At 51.1% G+C, this 23563-nt stretch overlaps 1 protein-coding gene across 1 annotated transcript in view; it reads right to left on the reverse strand.

The window, feature by feature from the left end:
* Positions 1 to 4856: 4856 nt before the first annotated feature.
* The window catches only part of Ppm1f (protein phosphatase, Mg2+/Mn2+ dependent 1F), a 30604-nt gene continuing 11897 nt past the window's right edge, over positions 4857 to 23563 (reverse strand). Inside the window, exons 3-8 of the mRNA XM_057765775.1 lie at positions 21535 to 21668; positions 17405 to 17607; positions 16337 to 16525; positions 13882 to 14025; positions 9577 to 9670; positions 4857 to 8387 (exon numbers count right to left, since the gene is read on the reverse strand). Of these exons, the coding sequence (XP_057621758.1) occupies positions 8017 to 8387; positions 9577 to 9670; positions 13882 to 14025; positions 16337 to 16525; positions 17405 to 17607; positions 21535 to 21668 (1135 nt within the window). The 3' untranslated portion in view covers positions 4857 to 8016. The remainder of the gene's footprint in view (positions 8388 to 9576; positions 9671 to 13881; positions 14026 to 16336; positions 16526 to 17404; positions 17608 to 21534; positions 21669 to 23563) is intronic.

Below are 23563 nucleotides of genomic sequence, written 5' to 3' on the forward strand. Positions count from 1 at the left end.
CCAAGTGCAGGCATCACCGGCTGGACCACTAGACCTGGCATCTACTCTTCATGTGACATTCCTATAGAGAGAGCTGCATTAGTCTCAGGCCTAACTCTAACAAATCTGGACAGATGTGATTATCAACACCATCAAGGCTCTGGCACTCCACCATGTTTATAGAGCAGTGTCTCTTCGTCCGGGCTTAGTGCAGATCTAGTCCTCTGACTCCATTTCTGACTCAGTTCCCGCCCAAGGTACAGGCCCTTCTGTGCCTCTCGCCTGGATCTCTCTGATGTGAGCAGCTGCCAGGACCATCCAAGCTGCAGACAGATAGCCTCATCTTACCTCCTTCCTAGCTTGTTACAGGACGTGTGTGTTCAAAGCACTTGAGGACAGGAGGATAGCAAGCTGTTCCTCCTCTTCCCAGCTCCATCTTGGTCTTTCCTCTCCCAAGGATGCCATTCCAGCTCCTGTTCTCACTGATGTTTGCTCTCCACACAGGACCAGGCTGGCCTCAAACTCATGAGATCTGCCTGCTTCTGCCTTCCGAGTGCCAGGATTAAAAGTGTGCACCATCATCCCTCTTTGAGGGATTTTCTTGGTTAAATTTTTTTTTTTTTTTTTTTTTTTTTTTGGTTTTTCGAGACAGGGTTTCTCTGTGGCTTTGGAGCCTGTCCTGGAACTAGCTCTGTAGACCAGGCTGGTCTCGAACTCAGAAATCCGCCTGCCTCTGCCTCCCGAGTGCTGGGATAAAAGGTGTGCGCCACCATCGCCCAGCTTCTTGGTTAGATTATTTAAAATGGAAAGACTCACACTAAATGTGGGTGGCACCTTCTGATGGCAATTTAGATAAAAGGGAGATGGAAGAAGGAAGCTTGCTTTTTGCCTGCTTGTTTTCTTTCTTGCTGGCAAATTCATCTGTTCTGTTGCTACAACTGCTGTACTCCTCGCTGATATTATAACCAGCTTTTTAAGCCTTCTGATGTGGACTGAAGGCTGGCAGCTAATAGGCAACCCACCGTTGAGCAACTACCAGATTCTTGACCTTCACTGTGTGACACAGCCGTTGTTGGACTACCCAGGTTTTATGATATATGTCAATATTAAATCTCCTTTTAATATATATTCATTCTGTTACTTCTGTTCTTTTAAATAACTCTAATACAGCTGGCTAGTTAAAGAGTCCCAGTAATCCTTCTGTCTGACTCCCCAGTTCTGGGACATACACCATCAAGTCTGGCTTTTTAAAATCATGGATTCTAAGGACTGAACTCAAGTCTTTGTGCTGGCAAGGCAAACACTTTACCAAGAGAGCTGTTTTCCCCAGTCTCTTGTTTTGATTTTTTGAAGCGAGGTCCTCCAGTGTAAGTGCAGGCTGGCCTTGAGATTTCAGTTCTCTTCTTTGGCCTTTTAAGTGCTGGGGTTATGGCCCCTTGGTGACCCATATGCCAAAGGTCCCATCTGAAGTCCTCTTTTGACCTATTTTTGACTGGCTTAGAGCCCAGCCAGGTCCCAGAGAAGCTTAAGAGGCTGAGGAGGTAATGTAGGACTCGAGTGGGAAGGTGTGTGGTCAAGTTAGATATCAGCTTGATAGTCAAGACTTCTGCCTCTTTTCATCTGATTCTGCTACGTTCCAGACCCAGCCTGGGGGATCTGGCCTTCAGATTCCCTTCCTCAGAAGGAAGCCCTTGTTTCTGGTGAATGTAAGGCCCAGTCCCACATATCCTAGCAGGCTGTGTTAGATCTCACTTGCTCTCCTCCGGGCCGAGTGGAAGGAATGCTCTGCCCTATCCTGGAAGCTTGGTCACTTGAAGTACCTCCAGCTTGCACCCACCTGCCCATCACACCTCACTTGTCCTTCAGGCCTCCCCTACTCCCATCTGGTGGCTCCGAAAAGGGTGTTGAGCTACACGCAACTGGAGGACAGGGGGAGCGCAGAGCACCATCTGGAGATGCAGATACCCGAGCCGACTCATCAGGGAACAGTAAGGCAGCATATACTTAAGGAGGCTTTGCCAGGAACTCTGGAGGAGTTGTGTGGGTGGGGGGAGGGGGAAGACAGATGGATGTGTGGGTAGCAGGGGGCAGGGCCTGATCAGGAACCCCCAGATTTGCATGTTGGCATTATCTTCTTCTGGGCTTGTTGCCTAGTGGGCAGCCGTGTCCCCTGGGGGCAGGGAGCTCTGGGGACAGGCTAGACATCAGCCCACTAGTCAGAGAAGAGATCTGTAGGCGAGAGGTGGTTTGCAGGGGTAGTAGGGAGATGTGCGAGGGTGGGTTGGAGGAGTGTATGCAATATGCACATTTGAGAAAGAACAGAAATAAAAAAGAATTCCCACCTCTTCGCCTGGCTCTGCCACACCCCAGCCCCAGCCCCCAGGCCCAGCAGCAGCAGATGACAAAGCATGCTTTGCAGTCTTGGAATGGCCGTGTGAGTGGCTGAGAAAGCACTGAGAGAAACAAGGCAGACAGCTGGGAACAGCAGAGGCCCAAAGGCACAGGGCCGGGGCTGAGATGGTGCTGGGGCAGAGGGGGTGTGGCAGGCCTACGCTGATTACCCAGCCCCCCAGGCTTAAGGCACACGGGCCTCTCCCTGTTCTAGGGATCAGTTCAGAACATTTGAAAAAGCAGAGTGAGGTTTACTGGAAGACCTCTTGGCTTTCAACAGTTTATACATTACCAGGTTTCTTTATGGCATTTTCACACACACTTTGCTGTGAATGACCCATCCTGTCCTCACTGGCATTTTTGAGGATGTGCTTCATGCAAGCAGCTTTAATGTTCTCCAGGGCTCCCCGAGAAAGCCCAGGAAGAGGCTGCTGCTGCTGTCTGCTACTTTCTTCTGTTTGAGGAAGGAATCACAATCCAGGTGGCAGCAACTACAGTTAGGGGGTCTGGAAGTCACCCCTTCCTCAGGTTGAAGAATTGCCCCTGAAGACTCGGCACACAGTGTGTCTTCCACTCTGGGTGGAGACTTGGTGGCTGGCTCTGTGGGCTGCCCTCATCCCAGCGTTGGGAGCTGTGTGAGACAGATTGAGTCCAGCTGCTGGTGGCTTCTCAGTCATCTCGTTTTGACATATTGATGCTGAAGGGCACAGAGAAGGCTCGCGCGTGTCCTGTGTTCTGGGGGCTGCAGTCTACTTGGGTCTGCATTTGCTACTGGAGCTGAGGCCTCTGGGAGCAAATCCCAGCCTAGCCACTGTCCCCAAGGTGAGTTGGAGGTCACTGTGGACGGATGGGAGGCTGCGGGTCTAGACTCAAATGGGGGTTGGATGGGTCCAGGCACATCTCTCTTAAAGGCCATCTGCTCTAATGGTTCCGAGGCACGTTCCTAACCTGGCCAGGCAAACCTTGAAGGACCAGTCTCACTAGCCATTAGGTCTGTAGTCCCAGGCCCTTCACTAGAACAATGAGTGAGCCTTGTCTAATACTGAAGCCCACTACTGAGAGGGACTCCCAGGCTGTTGTCCTCCATACCTGGACTGTGAATCCACGTGGCTGCCTAGGCCATTGCCAGGTCTGCAGAGACACTGGGTCTTAGCACCCTTCTCTTATGCTAACAGCTGATCTCTCACAAGCTTCTTTTTCTTTTCTTTTTTTGGTTTTTTCAAGACAGGGATTTTCTGTGTAGCCCTGGCAGTCCTGGAACTCACTCTGTAGACCGAGCTGGCCTAGAACTCAGAGACTGCCCTGCCTCTACCTCTCTGAGTGCTGGGATTAAAGGCATGTGCCACCAAGTCCAGCCTAAAACATGCTCTTGGCAAAAATGGTTTCTAGATATAGCAAAGCCTTTCAGACTTGATTCAGTTATAGAACTGTGTATAAATCCTGCATAGCTCTGTGCTGCAGTTTGTTTCCATAGCAACTCCAAGTCCTTATGACTCCCCTCAGCGAAAGACTTCTAAGGGGTGTTTTAAGATTTAAGTGGTGTGGCTTGATATGAAATGCACCCCACAAGCTTGTGTATTTGAACACTTGTCCTCAGCTGGTGGTGCTGCTTGGGACCTTCTGGGGCAAGTGGATCTCTGGGGGTTGGGGAGCTCTGAAGGTTTATAGTTGGCCCCACTTTCTGGTCTTTTCCTGCTTCCTGTGTGGATGAAATGATATCTGTTCTTCCAGGCTGCTGGGCTGGCCTTATGCTCCTGATTTGCCTTCCCTGCTCAGATGGACTGTACCCTTCTGGAACCTTCTATCACTTGCTCTTTGTCAGTTTTTTTTTGTTTTTTTTTTTGTTTTTTTAAATCACAGTGATGTGAAAGTAACTAATTCATTTGAGTATTTGGAGATAATATACGCCAAAATATGGTATTTTAACATTCATCTGTTCTACTGAAATAAAACTTGACTGAAAACAAAAGCATGTTTGCTGTATTAAAACAGAACTTGAGAAAAATCTAAACAAGGAAAAAGAATGTCCCATAGCCCTGCCTCAGAAACCAGTGAGAGCTTAGTGCATTCACCCAAGGCTGGGCAGCTCTGCCCCCACTGTGCACCCCTCTTCTGAGAGCTCCTCTCTGCTGTTTGAAGGCCCCACCTGCAGGGAAAGGAGAGTTCCAGGCAGAGGCTGGGAGTCTCAGTGGCCAAATGCCTGAGCCACTCCAGGGTCTTGGCTGTGGCGAGGCACCACTGATGCTCCTGAGAGGCCTGACCCCTCTCCTGTCCCCATGACCAGCGGGACGGACAGTCTCAGGATGACAACTAGGACCAGCTGGCTAGGTGTTCCTCCAGATCCTCAGCAGCTTCAAATCCCTGGACACCAAGGGGTTCCTGAATCCAAAATGCCTCTCAAAGGCTCATGTTTTCCATGCTTGGTCCCAAGTTGTTGGTACTATTTTGGGAAATTGTGGAGACCAGCAAGCAGAACTTGGCTTGAGGAAGCAGATCACTTGGTGTGGGTCCCTGGTCACCTCTCTTCACACTTCCTGGGTTGGCTTGGAGGTAGACACCCATAAAGTCACATGCTCCTGCCACCATGTCTGTGTAATCACACGGAACCAACCACAGGGTAAACTCTCTAGAATATCTCTAGCTAACACCTTCCTTTTTTAAGGGGTTTCAGCTAAGCATTTTGTCAGTGATACAGAAGTAACTACAGACACTCAGAGGGGAGAGATGAAAGTGGTACTCGGGAGTCTTGAGTATATGGTTTATTGACAACAGTACAATGGGCCCCAGGAGACTGTCCTTCTGAGCTCATCAACGTGGGACTTGTCCCTAAGATTAGAGAAACATGGTATCTTAGAACAATACATGCCGTTGCACATGGCTCCCAGGAAGCCCCTTGAATAAACCCTTGGCAAGGCCCACACGGCATGTTTATGGCAAAGCTCAGTGTGCGTGGTATGGGTGCAGAGGCCAGCGAAAGCACAGGACTCTGGAAGATGACCCCTGAAGGCTACGGGGCAGGCGAGCCAGAAACACAGCTTGCTTTATACAATTTGGCCTGGCTTTCTTACAGTATGGCCAGGGCTGTCCTCTTGGCCCTGAGAATACAGCTGAGGAACACAGGAACCCCATGCTGAAACCTACCACGGGGAGAGGGGGTACTGCATGCAGGACCCAAAAGGGCAGGGGCAGACAGATCATGGTGACCAGTAGGGGCACAGGCTTTCCCAAGCCCTCCAGGTGCCTGTGCCTCTCCCATCATGAGTCCCGAGACACCCAAAGGTAGGCTGCACATACGTTGCTTCGACACCCTTTACAACACACCACGTCCTATGCTGGTTTCTGACTAAAACCCTGAAAGCCTGCCTGTGCCCTCCCACCTCTTCCTCCTACGGGCTTAGCTGGGAGGCAGCCCGACTGCTTTAGCTTTTGTATCCATGCAAGACACTGGCATCTGTAACTCAGCTCTTTTCCAGCCCACTTAATTTTAAGAATAGACACCAATAATACTTTAACCCTTCTCTACTGGCGGTGGAGGATGGGCTCCTCTGCTCTGGCAGCTGCTCACCTTGAGCAGCTCCGACACCTCTCAAACTCCAGGCTGGAGGGCCTGGTATTGCTGTGCACCCCCTCCATACCTTACCAAAGGGTAACTGAGGTCAGAAAGGTACAGTGACTTGTTCAGCTCATGCAATGAGATGGCGGCAAAGCTGAGACTTAAGAAGTAGGAACATTCTGGCTAGGGGATCCTCTTGGGATGAGAGCCTGAAGAGGGAGTGGCCAAGAAGTCTTGTAGGCTAGATACTGGCAGCTCCAGTCACAACAGAACAGTCTTTCTCTGTGTCTATGAACTAGCACAAGGCCAGCCCTAAACAGCACGCAATGTGTTCTCCTTTGGCCACTAGGTAAGGATGGAGCCGTGCCTAATGATGGTCCTGGACTACTACCTGGCAGGGGCTTGGCTATCACCACTGCAGATGGACTGAGGGGAAGGGGAGGCACTCAGAGAAGCCTGGGAATGGGGCTTCCCTTTACACCTAGGCCTTGATATCTGGCACAACTTTGTATTAATGAATCAGACCATCAAGGGACATCTATGGGGCCTGAATTCCACTCTTACCAGCAATGAACAGAATAAGATTAGCAAAAAAGGGAGAAAACCAAAGTCAGTATCTCCTTCTATCAAGGTCATTGCTACAGGAAGGCTGGCTGAACCAACAACCACACCCCTGTGCTGAGAGAGGGCACCAGGCCTTCAAGATGAGCAATACCTAGTCATTATGGTGGCCAATTATCTGAGTGTTTAGGATGACTCCTATTAGACTTTGACCATGGACTCAATTACATGGTCTCAACTCCAGCAGAGGACACCAGCCACAGGAGACAGGTGGTGACCATGTGGCAAGCAGCCTCCCCAAGGAGGTGGACCGCTGGGCTTGCCAAAGTTCCTTAACTATGCACTGGCCTCAAGGACTCAACGTGACTACAAATATACCAAGAGATTCCGAAACTTCTAGTTTCCAGCTGGACCCCAAGGGTAGGCAAGGAGGCCACTGTCACCCTAGATGCCCACAGTCACAGCCTCTGCTGATCACTTCAAGGAAGTTATGAGGTGCCCAGAAACACAAAAGGACCTTCCCAGAAAGCATGCCAGCCCAAAGCATGCCTTCCCACAACAAAGGCTGCTTTTTTGAGAATGGAACACGTCTGCCTATCAGGATCCACGGTGGGCCCAGCAGCTCTCATCTACGCCAAAGCTGTTTAAGGCACTTCAATGGCTTATTAACACAACCTAGAAAAGTTTGTTTCCATCCTGATTTAGGAAAACAAAATCAGTAATACTGCAAATGTCTCCATGAATACATAAAAAAGTAAAATACTTAAGTTTTCAGGAACAAAATAAATGCTAAGCTTAGCTTAAATTACATGACCTTGTGGGTCAGCTTGGCACTGATAAAACCTGAATACTGATTCTGGATTAGACCTTTCCTTGCAATAAATCTAAGCACACAAATAAAACACACATGCATCTGACATCACCTCCCTCGGATACTCAAGGAAAGAGAGGTCTAGAAGACCCTAGTGGCCTTAGTACTCAGTTAAGAGTGGCAGTGGGCCAGTCCTCTGGGGCTCCTCCCAGCAAGGCCAACGTCTCCTTTTTGGGAAGCCAGCAGCCTAGCAGGACTGCGAGCTTGTCTCTCAGTACAGACCAAAGCCTCCTGGCCACGGGTATAGTGAGAAGTCACAAACCTGGGCCAGACACCTAGCTGCAGATCTTACCCCAGGACGGGCCTGAAAGGTCTGTGGGAGGGTCTCCTAAGACCTGACCTGCATTTTTGGTTCGGCTGCCAACAGGTGCCTGTGGTTTCTGTCCTCAGTCCTGTATTGCCGAGACCACCTCAGCCATCTTCTCTTTGGTGAGGTCATTTCCTATGCTTTCTTCTGAGATCCACTTGCTGCCTACTGCAGTTCTGCGGTTCTGAGGACAGACTGTGGCAGGCAGCATGAAGGGCTGGGTGCTAAGGGAACACTGTGAGGGTGCGCACCCCTGCCCACTCTACCTGTTGGATCTAAGGTCTCTGAAGGGGAGGATCACAAGGGCAAAGGGAGAGTCAGGATGGGGCCTGGGGCCTGGACCACTTAGCTTCTCTATGAGGTATTGGCCTCAAGTTCTGAGAGGCCAGTGGGCAAGTCCTGGCCTCCTACATCTGCTTGGGCATCCCCTGTTCCCTGGGCTCCACCCTCCAGCAGCTCTTGGGGGTCCCTAAGGAAGACTACCATGACTGTAATGTTGTCATGGGAGCCCCGGTCACGGGCCACAGCCACTAGCTCCTCAGCCACATGCAGCCCGCTGCCCTTCTGCTTGATCAAGTGGCTGTGGACAAGACCCGAGACTTCCTGGTGCGGGACAACATCGAAGAAGCCATCGCAGGCAAGCAACAGGTAGTCTTCTGAGCCTGTTAGTTTTCGGGATGCTGCGTCTGCCTCGCCAGACACATAGGGCTTCTGGAAGACATCCCCTGGGAACAGACAGAGAGCCTTGTTTTCTACTGCTCATCCTTCCTATCTCCATCCCAAAGGGCGTCATGTAGGTGCAGAGCCCAGCTGGCTCTTGAAGGGTCACTTGCCTAGTGCTTCCCACCCTCCTGGGAGCACACATCCTCCCCCAGATCTACGGGAGCAGTGCGCACTCCAGGAATGGCTGCCGCCTCCAGCGTGTCCAGAGATAAATAGCGACAGCAGCATAAAGATAGGCTGTGAGGAAGGAGCCAACAAGGACACGTCAGGAGAACGAGAGGGGCAGATGCCAAACTCCAAGGACAGTATGGAGACGGAGCTGTTGGCAGGTGTAGTCTCTGAGTTGGGTCCCAGCAGTGGTGGCATACAGAGGAAAATGGGAAGCTATTCTTCCAAGAGGAAAATGGATCTTGACCATCGTTTTTGGAGTAAGAAAAGACTCGTTAGCATGAATGGGCTGAGAGAAGAACATCATCTATGGACTATTTAACCCTACGAGGGGTTTCCTACTGCATTTTAGGGGGACTTAGAGTCCCTGATTTTCTATGTTTCTACTCAATTATTGTTATTTGAGACAAGATCTCTAGTCCAGGCTGGCTTCAAATACCCTATGTAGCCCAGGATAACCTTGCAGTTCTGATTCTCCCCATCTACCTCCTGAAGGCTGGGAAGGACCACGGCTGTGTACCAGCTTGCCTGGTTTAAGGATCAGCAGAAGTGGGAACTGAGCACAGGACTCTGCATGCCAGGCAGCCACTTTACTGACTGAGCTACACTCTTCCTACTTAGTACTTTCTGGACTTTACAGTGTGTGACAGTATTCACAGTCAATAGAAACTGCAGCCTGAACCCGAGGCTTTCCTGGGTAGAGGACCTGGTCCAGCCCTCTCAGTGCTGAGGAGGCAGCAAAAAACTACAGCTTACCTCAGCTGGGATCCTGGAGGCAACTGCTGATGCTCCCCTAGACTGTGCTGAGCTGGGGTCCAATAGGTTGGGTGGATCACATTCTGAACACAGTATTTTTAGTTTATCATGGTTTATCTGGGGACAGCTCCACTGGACATCGAGGAGGCCTACATGCTGTGGGTACTTCAGGGAACACTATGCTGCCCTAAGTCACTGAGCGGGCCTATGGCTCCCCACCCTGTGGCTCCCCACCCTGTGGCAGCCCTTGTGTATCTATCCCCTTACCAATGGCTCTAGACACTGCCAGGGTCCCGTTGACTCTCCAGCAATCCATGAAAGAAACAAAGCCACCCAGTGCTTCAATACGTTCTTTCTCATCCTGCAAGAGACAGCATGAAGTAGGGTCAGGGTGGGGGGTGGGCTTTTATTTATAACCACTATATAAATAAAACTTAAGTCAGTCCAAAGCACTTGAACCAAGTCAAGATGCTTAGTTAGATATCTAAATTAGACACCATTAAAAACAGGATAATCTGTAACTAACCTCACTATCCTTTAGCTGTGGGAATGGTCGGTTAATCAAGGAATGGGGCAGCATGAAAGGGTCAGCCATGTAAGCCACGATGCATCTCTAAGCAAGGTTTGGGCCAGGAAGGTGCTCTTGGGGTGGGAGGACAGTGGACTCCTCAACTTTAGTCTGGGGCGCCTATGTTTACCCCGAAAACCGCTGGATGAAGCACGCACTGTGTACAGACAACCATGTGGCGGGAAACACACTGGGGCCAGGCCACGAGAGGCAGCCCTAGGTCATCCCTCTCCCTGCTCACTCCTAGGCGCTGTCTTTGTCTGCTAGAAGCTCATGGTACTCCAGCCCTGACTGCAAGGAGATCTGCAGAGACCTTCCAGATGTAGTTTGTCTCCTGGAGGCTGGTGTAAGTAGCTGAGTGCATGCCTTGGGCCCTGTGGGTGAGGGAGGTCACTCATATCCCTACTTTACTAGTTTTATAAAACTGGGTTCACATCTTCCTTGGGGCAGAGCCACCCCAAGACTTCTGAGTGGCAGAAACCTCCTTTCTGAAGCTCCAAGTCCTGAGATATTTGACTGGGCTGAACTGGGCACCAGGGCCAAGGATCCCCACGATGACAGACAATTTGGAAATCCCTAGCCAAGGCCTCTGTGCCGACAGGTCCATCCAGTCTGCAGCAGCAATAGCACTAGGATTTAGAATAATGTGTGCTGGTGGGCCTTGCAGAGCTTGGCCCTGTGACCTTGGTCCCCTCCTGGTCCTTCTTCCCTTTCCTGGACCCCGCCTCAGTCTCTACTGACAGAGCCTTGCTCTATGCGCATGCTTGTTCCGGGTGCAAGCCACTCATCCTTGCCTGTTTCCTCTGACACCCTCCCCTTGGCTCCTCCTGCTTTCTCCTCCCCACCTCCTATGCCAGTCTCTCCGCAGCCAAAGCCTGATGGCGCAGCAGCTGCTGTTATCAGACACAGTATCCCTTTCCTTGGCATCAGGGCTGCGCGCAGCAAGGTCTCAGTATCCTCAGTCCTCAGCATCCCTGTGGACCCCAAAGCCTGGGCTCCTCCCTCCTGAGGCCACCCATCTGTAAATGCCATTGACAACCTCACAGCCCCACTCTTTTGAGACCAGACCTCAGATTGCCCTCTCGTGGCCTGGACGTGAGGGTTGTCGAGTTTTTCTGCTCTAGTTTCAGTAGCTGAGGTCAGGGCTGCACAGCCTGCTCTCTCTCATCACTTCCGTGTGACTTGTTGCGGTCATGCCTGTCTTCATGACCTAGCCCATGTCTCCAGTGTTTTGTCCACAGTCCTTGACTTGGGTCTTACACCCTCACTGCTATGCCCTGCTTCTCCACCAAATACAATGTCAGGGCAGAGGGCACTGGGTCCCGTTTCATCATCTTGCTGCCTCAGGAAAGCATCCTACGAAGCAGACACTAAATGTCAGCTGGCCTAAACTGAACCCAGGGGCGGGAGGGGCTCTATTTAGACAACTACAGGATAAGGGACCATCATGAGTCCCCACAGAACCCTCAAAGTTACTCGTGGTGGTTGCTGGGCCTTCGCTGAAGCTCTCCAGGCCGTCAGTGTTCCTGCTCTGGCTTTTCTGGCCGTTGGCAGGGATCACAGGCAAGAGCCGGCAGGATGGGGAAGGAGATGGGATCTGATCTCAGCTCCGGCAGGCTCCAGGTCAGCAGACACCTGACCCACAGGTGTGCTCCCGTGTGGGCACTAATTCCATATTCATCCCATACCATCAAGGGACCCTGTCTGACAGACAAGCCCCGAGGCTCAGGAGGGTCAAGCTAGGACCAAACGGGCTCAGGACTGGGCAGATAAAGGGCTTACTGGACACAGCTTGCAGGGTGTTGGCAGTGGGAAATAGAATATCCTGGGCAACGGCTGGCACTCATCCAGACTGGGCTGTATTTTACCTGCCCAGGGGAGGAGGGCGTGCCGGGAGCAGATGCCAGTCCCTTGTGGTTGTGGTGAAAACAGAGTAGCAGAGGCTACCTCTTTAGTGCTGGGCTCTGGGCAAGTGACTGGACCTTTCTGAACCTTTGCTCTCTCTTCTATATACCAAGCCAGGAGCCATATCCCTGCCTGCTGCTACCTGTCCTTACACGACAAAAGAGGAATGTGTGGGAAACACGTCCAAGTCCCCAGGCAGGAGCTGACCTCCCTAACATGGCTGCAGTGCCGACAGTCAGTACAAAAAACAAAAAAAAACAAAATCAAAAAACAAACAAACAAAAACAGGCAAAGGACAGACAGTGCATGTGGGAAAAAATGCTATAATCTTGAACTTCTGAAAAGATGTTCAAGAGCTGGAGAGATGGTTTAGTGGTGAAAAGCACTGGCTGCTCTTGCAGAGAACCCGAGTTCAGTTCCCAGCACCCACATGGTGCCTCATAACTGCCTGTAACTCCAGTTCTGGGACATCTGACACCCTCCCTGTCTTTGCAGATACTAGGCAAAAATGTGGATCACATTGCGGGCAAACACGCACATAAATAAAAATAATAAAATCTTAGTGACAAGAAAAGAGGTTCAAATTTACTCAGTAAGCCTGGGTGCAGTGGCTCACACCTGCAGTCCTAGCAGAAGGACTGTCCAGTCTGAGCTCAGGTTGGCCTACACAGCAGGTTCCAGGCCAGGCAGAGCTACAGAACCTACCTAAAAACAAACAAAAACTCACTTTGAAAAAGAAAACGAAGGGAAAATGAGGAATTCTTGCCTTCAGCTGGTGTTGCATAACAATTTCCTTGCAGCTGAAATAAACCCTTTTGGAGGGAGAGATGCTCACTGGACTTTTAAGGGTTGGGAAACCCAGAACGTTGTACAGGAAGCTGCATGGATGAAGTCTTTATGAGCTTGGCGTAGGTTTTCCATGGTGCAGCTTCAAGCTACCCATAAGTAATCCTGATAAATGCCTGGTTTACCCAGGAGACTTGGGAGAAGTGACTTGGGTCTGCCACTGATGCTTTATATGGAGAGAACAGGCATTTGTGTCCTTCTCTCCATGAAATGCCATGAAACAGATGGGCAGGCGCCATGGACTGGTGAGACTGTAGGCAGTGGACTCTCAACAGCAGCAGGGCTTGGCTCAGGCTGGTCCAAGCTGAGGACAAATGCTGGGCAAATCTCCAACTGTAGTATGTCTACCATGACTTAGCATCCTTCTTCCTAGAAACCTGCTGTGTGGATACCTGGAGTCTGGACCATGTGAGCACACAGTTATCACTGCTGCCGCGTTTCAGAGTGGAAAGAAGAGAATCCCGGTGGATGTTTGTGACGTGGGGACTGCACTGTCAGTGAATGGAGGGACACGCTGTGTCTGTAAGAAAGTGTGGAGCTTTATGTGCTGATGAGGGAGGTCCTAGCTGCACAATGAAGTGGCATGAGGCAGGAGGAGCATAGGGAAAGGAGGGCTGGGGAGGTGGTGGAGAGCATTCCTTGACTCTGAGCATTCCCTTTCTGGATGCACAGGGCAGTCCACACATTTGAAAATGTGTGGACATACAGGGCAGTCCACACATTTGTGAGGCCAGAATCTGAGCACTTGTAACTCCTATGTCCAAGGTGAAGACCTCAAGACTCAAGGGGCTGCGTGACTTTAGAATTCTGGGATTCTAGGGAGGACTCTACCTGCCTGAGGTCTTCCAGACTCTGGGCAGTGTGGCTGCCCTGGTCACTCTTAGCCAGGGCCATCGGCTCTTTGGCTGTCACTGTTGCAGGATTCTGTGCAGCCCCCGCAGGCCCGACAGACCCCACTTCCAGGTTTGCCTGTTAGGGCAGAAGGCCCCGTTCTTGTCTAAAACTCTGAGCTCCCAGGAAGGGCTCACATGGGACCCCCTGATCACTTTCACCAGGCAAAGGAACCCTTCTTTTGCAGGGACATTGGAAGTCTTCTGGACCCTTTGCTACTTCCTAGTTTACACCAACAACACCGAGTTGGGACCTCCTGACATTCCGCTTCCCTGTGAGGTCCCAGACTTGGGTCCCCTCCTGCGGTCCAGCACAACAGGGGCTTGAGAATGTCTTAAGCTTGGATGAAGGGTGCCCCTTACCTGTCGCTCGGGTTTGTGTGGCTCCATCAGCTTCACTACCTGGCCTTGCTGTACCAGGATGACCTGGGAGTCTCCGAGCCAGGCAACATGGAGGGTTGCTCCCGTGATGAGTGCACACACACCTGTGGTACCACTCTGCAGTCGCTGCAGGGAGAGAGGAGAGCCATGGGGGGTTGCGGACTGAGGAGGAAGGTGACTTCTCACGAAGGGCCCCCACGGCTATTCATGGACCATGTCATTTTCATGCAGTATGAAGAGAACATGTCCTACAGGAAGCCCTTCACACCCAACACGGACTGACGAGACGGTCTACAGTGGTGGGAAGCAGACTACGATACTGGGAAGGCATGGGAGAGCAGGGACTACAGAGAGCAGGAAGAAGATCTAGGCATGAGCAGTATTGAGGCAGGGCTTCATGAGTGTAAGTCAAACTTTTCCAACTGCATACTGTAAACAAATACAGCATATGCTCGAATCGCATCTCAGCAAATCTGTTCAAAAACCTAAAAGGGGCTGCGGATGTAGAAGAGTGGCAGGCCACTCGTGATGGCCACGTGAGCACTTAGGTTTGGTCCCCAGAGCAAGGAGGAAGCGAGGGAAGGAAACACCGGCTTAAGAAACTTCTTTCTCTATTCGGAGGGGTAACCCCAATCTCCGTGGCCTGCTTCACCTGCTGGATGTGATGGGGGCCACGAGGCTCCCCTAGAGTTGTGGGTGCTGCATGGCTTTCTGTGGAGAAGAGGAACGCAGTTCAGTTGTATTTCACTGAAGCCTTCCGGTCAGCATATGATGAAAGAGAATCTCTCTCCAGGGCTCTGTTATTCCAGGGTGGTCCGGGGACTTCCAGACTCTGGGCAGTATGGCTTCCCTGCTCATTATCAGTCAGTGGCCATCCAGTCTTTGCCTGTGTTGCAGGATTCTGTGCTGGCCTGAGCACAGGCCCCGCAGGCCCATTTCGGGGTTGGTTTCTTAAGTGTCTAAGCATTGGTATCTCAGTGTCTAAAATGGCTACAGTATTAGACCCTGCCCTCACTGCTGCTGGGAGGGCCCAGTGAGGTCGGCTTTAGGGCACAGAGGAGAGGTCCATTGTCTGTTTTCATAAACAAGGGCCTCATCCCTACACACAGCTGTCACTCCAGGAAGAGAAGTTCCAGTGGCTATTAGCGGCCTGTTGAGACCTGGCTGAACAAGGGGCACCGGGACAGTTTGTTAATCATGATATATATGTGTGTGTGTGTGTGTGTGTGTGTGTGTGTGTGTGTGTGTATGTATGTGTATGTATGTATATGTAAATGTATATATACACACACATATATATGTAAATTTTGTTTTTTATGAATTGACATCTGGGGCCTTACTGATCCTGATAAGACCACCACTCCCAGAGCTGTCAAACTTTTAGTGACACACCCCTGCTCTGTTAGTATTACCTTTCACAGGCATGCCAGACAGTCTGGAGCCCATGCCCCCAAAGCCACCTCCTTCACCTAAGTTCTGACACGAGTTGGGGGCTGTTCTTACAGCTCAGACTAGCATGGGTTATAACTGAGATTGCTGGGATTTAGATGCCTGGGAAACCAGGCTTGCCTCTCTGCCTTGTGACTCCTGCTCACCGAAGCTGTGAGTGGTTGATTCTTTTAAGTACTTGTCAGCCATTCTACCATCCTCAGCTGCAGGAAACAGCCTGCATCTAAGTCAGGCGGCCCTTTGCTGGGTTGGCGGACCGTGTCTATGTCATATAGCTCCAGCATGGTGGCCCGGGAATACTGGGGTTTGTAAACCCCAAGGCTTTATGTACTATAACTTAATTTCCATCATGGGCTATTAAGAGGGTAAAAGCATCCGCTGTAGTATTGGAAAGATGACTTTGCTGGTGTGAGACTGGGTGGGGACTGGGACTGGATAAGGCCATGAGTGGATAGAGAGTAGAGCTCCTCATAGTTAGGTCTTGGTGGCTTTGGGAGACAGAGACCAGAGATACATATACATCCACATATGTGCACATGCATATTTGTATGTATACACACACACACACACACACACACACACACACACACACACACACACACACCTCTCTCTCTCTCTCTTTCCCTACTTCTTGTTCTGAGCTACCATGACATACTAGTTGCAAGGCCATTATCAAGGTCACTTGCCTTGCATGTCCTAAACTGAGTCAAAAGAAACCCATCTTTATAAAGCGATCCGACCTCAATTACTTTGTTATGGTGACGAAGAACAAGACTAGTCGAGGAGACAAGCTGTGTTGCTTCCGACTGAGAACTGAGCCCCAGGCCTGAAAGAATGAAATAGCTTGCTTGCCAGCAGTGCTTGGTGAGACCCTTCCTTTCTGAACCACCAACCGTTCGTTCTTCTTTCTCCATGGAGACCAGAACTCTCTGATGCTAACAGCTGCAGTTCCCCAAACAGCACGTTGGACCCAGCTGCCAGTTCTCACCTCTCGCTTGGCTTTCCAGAGAAACATCTCATCAGTGCGCCGGAAGGCTTCCTTGAGGGCCGCTGCCGGGTTTGTGAGCAGTTCCGGCAGGTGTGACACATTGGCGTGCACGTGGACAGAGGCATACCTTGCAGCATCCACTCCTCCATGGCCATCAAAGACAGCGAAGTAGGCGCGGTCCACAGAGTCCTGGTGGGAGTACAGCGGGAGTCAGACCCCTGGCCAGCTGCTCTCATCTGGGGAGGGCTGTTCTCCAGGCAGCAACTAGGGTAGCGCTATGGTTGCAGTTTGTCCATACAATTCTTACGTGGAAACCCAATTCCCACAATATGTAAGGGAGATCTTTGGGAGGCAGCTGGGATCAATTCATTTAGGGATGGATGGCCTATCAAGGAGTAGTTTTTCTCCTTGGGAAACTTGTTCTATCTTGCTATGTGAGGGCCTGCACTACTTTGGTGTTCTGAGGAGTTCCCCATCAGACTGAAGGCCCTCTTCAGATGCAGCCCCTTGACATGAGGCCTCTCATTTTTCAGAGCAGTAAGAAATACATTTTTTATAAATGACCTAGCCTCAGGCAATAAAACACTCAAGACAGGTAGGGTCCAGAAGAACTGACAGGGCCCTGTCCATCAGCCAAGTCACACTGCTCAAGTCCTACAAACAAGGAGGCTTGGGAAAGGTCAGTCTCAGCCTCAGTCTTGCTAGCTCTTCCCAGCTACCGCAGACATGCTGCTCAAGGTGAGAGGCATCAGGAAGCATCTGCGGTTGGAGACACAGAAATTCAAGTCTGAACCTAGCACCTGGCCTCTTGATATACAAACACAGACCAACTGTAGGCTTTGTTTAGTCTTTGGTTGTGGAAAGCAACGTGCCTGGAAGCTTGGTGCTGTGAACAAGCTTCCCAGGCTCCACGGGGTGGCACGGACTGAGCCCCAAGCTCCTCATAATCTCCCCAGGCATGACTTTGGCTGGTGGCTCTCTTAGCACTCACGGTGCCTGACTGTCTGTATGGGCCCCGTACTCCCATGACACAGTGCCCGTTCCCGGACTCTGCAGGTCAGCACTCACAGACAAGCCGAAGAGCTGGTTGAAAGTAGGAAGGGACACATGCCGATCCTCCATCTTGCGCCGTGTGTTCCGGATGGCATGGATAGAGACCAGCCACTGCCGCTGAGGAGCCTTGGCAGGCAACGGCACCTGCTTCTGCCACTGGCTACATACTTCCCAAAGACAGTTAAAGAAGCTTCGGGCCAGGCCTTTGGCATCTAGCACTGATGGGCATAATGGAGAAATTGTTAACCAAAAAGTAAAAACAGGCAATTGAGGCTTAACTGCTCTCCTATATCCTTTCCTGACACATTCTCAGGTTTTAAATAGCTCCTCTCAACAGTCTATATGGGCCCCAACTCACCAACCAGGGCATGCTCAGCAAACTAACCTATAAACTATGCAAGAAAGCCCGTGTTAGGTGGGAAAAAAAGGTCAAGTAACTGCCCAATAATTGGGAATACTTTAGGTCCAAGGACAGAGGCGTAAGAGAATTCTGCCTGTTCCAATGAAAAATTAAGATTCCCACAACTCAACACACAACTACCCTCTAGGCCAATAACTTTCCTCTTGGGCATGAGTCCCAGAAAAAATGAGGGCTGTTCTCACGAAAACAGTGCATGAATCATACTAGCTTCATCTGTACTAGACTAATTCTGTAATCTGTCCAGATTTCCTCCAACCTACAAATGCCTTGACAGCCAGACCCCAGGAGAGGGTTCAGCAGCAGAACCAGTGAAGGAAGATAAGCGGCCCAGCTAGCTCAGTCCCCGGGGAAATCACACCAAATGGAAGATGCTACTCCCCAAATGTTAAGCTTTTTTTGAAATGACATCATTAAATGGAGAAAACCAGTCACTGCTAGGAGTTAGGGACTGGGTTTAACAGGGGAGGTGTGTTAGCATGGGTTTAGCGGGGGCGTATTTGCTATTTGCGTGGCCTGTAGAGGGAACCTTGCGATAGGAAACTGTGTTTTGTCTGACCATGTTCAGATCCTGTATGTGACACACTCTTACAGCTTTGTATGATGATCCTGGGAGGAAACTGGGCCATGTGCAGTTGGGATGGATATATCTGCTTTATTCCCATAATTAACTGCACGTGTACCTATGATTATTTTCAAAACAAAGGATGGAACAGAACGGAATAGAACAGAACAACCTCCCCCACCTCCCAAACCCAAAGCAAGCAAGCAAGCAAGCAAGCAAGCAAGCAAGCAAGCAAGCAAGCAAGCAAACAAGCAAGCAAGCAAAAGCCCAGTTAGGGCTGGGGATGCAGCCTGGTGACAGAGTCTCCGCTTAGCACATCTGAGGCTTGAGCTAGATCTCCAGCACCACAAAGAAACAACATGGCAGCATAGAAATAGATATAACGTTTACAAGAATGTGAAACTGTTTATGATAGAATTTTAAATTGAGAAAATGATAGAAAATTACATATATAGTTATTCGCAAGTACATGAAAAAAAGTCAATTAGTTCCAGGGAAAAAAAGGCAGAAATGATCTCTGCATAATCAAGACATAGGCAGTAGGACCCCAGGAGCTCTATTTGTGGGCTTCCCAATTCCCCATATGTATGATGTTTTAATACTTTTCTAATTCCCCATCACAAGTGCTTGCCCCCATGTGGCCTTGAACTCTGATGTTTCTTCAGCCAGTGAGGCTCAAGCCACTCCCCAGTGTCAGACCTGGTAGGCTGCTGCTACAGAGCTGAATTCAGACTTTAAAAGAAGAAAGTCCCACAAGCCTAGCTTCTAAGATGAGACCAGTGAGGATCAAGGTCAAAGGGGACTCTCAGGGCTGAGCTCTCAGGCCTCACTTCATCTCAACACATAAAGCCCTCTTGCCAGTCTGGGTGCGTGTAGAAGAGCCACTGTCTAAGAGGGTAACTAAAGGTCAGGTGACAGAAAACCACAGAGTTCAAACATCAAAGCCCATGCCAGAGGGACAAGGAGAACTGGGAGAAGTGTTCTTAGTCGGAAGTATGGCTAGGGAAGAAAAGGGAAGGAGTGGAAGGAAGCCAGAGGGAGCCGCAGGAGAAAAGCGATGAGCAGGGAGAAGGATAAAGCCAGCCAGAATCCCCCATCAAGGTGGGGGCCGGAAATCAGTCTGCTGCAGCGTCATGTGCAGGACAGTGCACCACTCAAGCACTTAGCAACAGCCGTGGGGGTGGCAGACAGAGGAGCTGGAGAACTGACTTTCCTAGGCCCCGCCTAGGGGCCACAGCTCTGAATGTGACCAGTGCAAACTCCCGATGCACTTATGTGCGCCTTATCCAGCCAGTTTCCAACCACGTCACTCCCGCGGTCTTTCATCCTCTCTTCTGTAGAAAGCCAGACTCCTAAAACTGTCTCGAGTGATGTGGTCTCCCTGCTCCTGGTATTTAGGAAGCCTTGGGCATGCCAGGGCCTCTAGGCCTGGGCTGCCTCCTTTTTAGTCTTGGGTTATACGGCTATTTCCAGCAATAGGTTTGGACTTGAATTTTGCTCAAGCAAATAAAGGGCAATTAAAAAACAAGGCCTACAGTAATGCCCAGCCTCAGGCTCTTGGAGCCCCAGCCTGACTTCTGGCTAAGGGCTATAGCTCTGAGCCTCAGCGACTACCTGGGAGGTAGTCTTCACAACAATCCCAGGGAAGCTGCTGGCAGGTGGGCACAGAGATGCTGTAGTCACATTGTCTGCCTGCGGCAGTAAGCCTCACACAATGTGCTGATACAGCTGATAAAGCCGGCAAGAACAACTTGGAGACTACAGACTTGCCGCAAGTGCTCAACGCCACAAGCCAAGGCCTGCTCAAGGCTCTGGGACCGACATGGAGGGTGCGGCGGGCTCCACCCTTCTCCGCAAGCCCTGGTGGAAGGCCTGGCTTCTCAGCTGCAATTTTCCTTCCTACCAGCAGGTGATGCTGTCTCCCGTCTGGAGGGGTAAGGAGGAGGTGTTTGTTTTGTGGGGCCTGGTGGCAAATGCCACTAGGCTGGAAGCCTGCTGGCTTTACAGAGAACAATGGCCACTGTCATTGTGAATGTCTCTCCCAAGCAGAGGGGCAAGGCCATGCTGGGAGGAGAGGCTGGCAGGGAGTTGTGGAGGGGGACGGAAATAGGGGTGGGGAAGGTGGCTGGTAGGCACAGTGCTAGAGGCTGCAAATAGTTTTCTTGTCCTTCTAAGGCTGACCTCAAAGAAGGCAGCAAAGAAAGAGAAGCTGCTTCCTACTGTCTGGAAAGCATGACTCCCCAGCCTGTGTGGAGCATTCCTGCAGCATCCATTTCCTTCCTGGCACTTGTGGTCTCTCAACAACCACTGTCTTACTATAAGACTAGGAAACAGACACACAGAGGAAGAGCCCTGTACTCTTAGAAGCAAATTCTCTGCCAAGCGGCTGGAGGCCTCTGGGCACTCACTCCCAGTCCCTGGGCCCTTCTGGATGTGGTGTACCAGCCTGGAGGTCCGTGGGCCCCTCTGGATGTGGTGTACCAGCCTGGAGATCCCTGGGCCCCCCTGGTTGTGGTGTACCAGCCTTGGGGTCCCTGGGCCCCTCTGGATGTGGTGTACCAGGCTTGGGGTCCCTGGGCCCCTCTGGATGTGGTGTACCAGCCTTGGGGTCCCTGGGCCCCTCTGGATGTGGTGTACCATTGTAGGGCCCACCCAGTGATGGCTGCAGCTCCAGCAGCAGCAGATACACAAGGCTCTACCTTTGCCACCTGATGATTATGGGACCACTGAGTGTTGTCATCTAATGGTCCCAACCAAGGTAAGTCAAGGCAGGGAACCTAGACTCCCCTCCACTGGTGGACATGTCTCGCTGCTGAGGGCCTCGTCAGCCGAGGGGAAGCAGCAGGTAGAGGTGAGGCTAGCCGTGTGGTTGTGAGCAACACCTTGGTTTCATGTGTAAATAGGACAGTGTCAGCCATTTCTAGGGGCTCTGAAACATAACCAAGAGAAGACAAAGGTGGTGCCTGGTACCAGCCAGATCAGTCTCTGGCTGATTCTGCCCTGCGTGCTGGTCAGTCCCCACTGCAGGTTTTCTACTGACATGTCATATCTTCTTTGTACTTTGTCCTTGCTGTCTTGATAGCACCCTGGGCACTGACCTTAAGTGTCAACCTGAGTCTGTCACTTGCTAAGCAGTCTTAGAGCCATATGAGAGGAACTCACAGGTCACAAGGGCTCTCTCTTCTTCCTCCTCCTCCTCTTGTTCAGGCAACTTCTTGAATTCAGAAAGGTCTATCTGTAGTAGCTGGGAAATTGCCTTGTGGGTCACAGCTGCAGCAAACGGTGGAGGAGCATTCCTAGGGAGAAGACATAAGAGCAAGACTGGAGCAGCTCCCAGCTGAAGTCTAGGCCTGGCACACCCCGCCCCCCCCTTGAAGATGGAGAGATGGTTCATCCCCCCCCCCAGGGGTGTCATAACAAGCAGGGGATCCCTGCATCCAAAGACCTGGAATGGATGTTTATACAACACCAGAGGTTCACTATCCGATAGGATCTGCTGGAAAGATATCCTTCAGGCATGCCAACCTCAGTGGCTAGGAATCTGCCCTGATTCTCAAGATGCTGATCCTTGGGACCAGGACATGCTATGAGTTAAAACTGTGTTCCCCAATTCATATGCTGAAGGCTGACCATCTATTGTCTCAGATGGGATCATTCTTATAAGTAGGTTCAATGAGGACAGCACTAGCAAAGATGAGATTATGGTAGAACGGGAGACGGGCTTCTTTGTGAAAAGGGTGAACACGGACGCAGATACACCCATGAGGAGAGGATAGGGATGTAGGTGAACCCACAAACCCAGGAACGCCCACGATTACTGCAGATCACAGGAGGGCTCAGCCGAGCTGACACTTTCACCTCCTTTTGGCCTCTGTCCTGTGAGCCGATGATGACATGACGGTTATACTGTCGGGTCTGCACGCTCTGGGCTGATAGCCCCAGGGACCTGTCCTGGGAGGAGGGGTCCCAGGTGATGCTTTATGGCGGATGACCCATGTGGCCCAGGAGAAGGCTCTCTGAGCTGCTGAGGTGTGGAGAAGGGAGCTAGGGGTGGGTCAGGCTGCGGCCACAGAGAACTCTGGTCTGTTTTGATAGTGTCAGACAGAGTGCTTAGATCTCTGAGCCTCTAGAGGATGGGCTGAATGACGGCTGCTGGTGACAACAGTCTAGAGAGGCCAAGGCCTCGGGGCTGGGCAGGGAGCCTCTGTGGAGAGACAGCACAACAGTACTGGGAGCTGATTAAGAGTGGGTCAGAGGAAAGAGCAGAGAATCAAAGTATCTGATGTGAGCAGTCAGGCTGAGGGAAGGGGAGCCCCACCAATGAGCCCAGCTGGGACAGGGAGCAGTCAGGCTGAGGGAAGGGGAGCCCCACCAATGGGCCCAGCTGGGACAGGGAGTCAGCTTCTGCTTCCACAGGTTCTGCAGAGTTCAGGAGACCTGGGGAGCTGTGGGAATGTGGTTTGGCAGGAGATAGAGCCCAGGAGAAATGAAGGTGGGGAGGCCCAGCTCCAGAAGAGTTGGTGGAGAGAGGAGTGGTAAAATAAGGGTCCTCCTCGGGCACCACGGAAGAAAGGTCTGGAGGAATGTAGACCATCCGGAGTCACAGAAGGATGAAGAGCACAGGAAGGTGGAAAGGAATGTCACCTCGTGCCGATAGCAGTCAGGAGAGAGGAAATGTCAGTTTCCTGTTGGGGCCTTGGGCAGGCAGCAGTGCAAATGGGACAAAGGACCAAAGACGAGAGGTGCCTGGGAGAGAGACAAATCTTTTGTAGCTGGGGCAGTGGACAGTGGGCTGAGATCACAGGTCTCTCTCCATGGCTGCTCTGCTCTCCCCAGGGCTTTGGGGATCCTGTTTAAAACAGAGGCCCTGAGTCTCTGGCAGAGGGGTCACACTTCCTAGGGCATCAAAAGCTTCAGAACTTGCTTCCATGTCTGGTGGGGGATCCCTGAAGCTAGGCTATGTGCTCTAGCACAGTGTGCCTATTCCAAAGGGCGTCTGCCTGAGTCTTCACGCCTGACAGTCTGGCTTTTAAAACTTCTTTAAATTAAAAAAAAAAAAAATTGAGGTAGGGTTTTACTTTGTAGCTCTGGCTGGTTTATAGCCCACACTGGCCTCAAACTGGGGATCCTCCTTGCTTCAGCTGGGATTATAGTTGTGAACACTATGCCTGGCTTTTATGTGTGTGTGCAT

Source organism: Chionomys nivalis, chromosome 3, assembly GCF_950005125.1.
Source record: "Chionomys nivalis chromosome 3, mChiNiv1.1, whole genome shotgun sequence".
In the NCBI taxonomy this organism is placed as follows: domain Eukaryota; kingdom Metazoa; phylum Chordata; class Mammalia; order Rodentia; family Cricetidae; genus Chionomys; species Chionomys nivalis.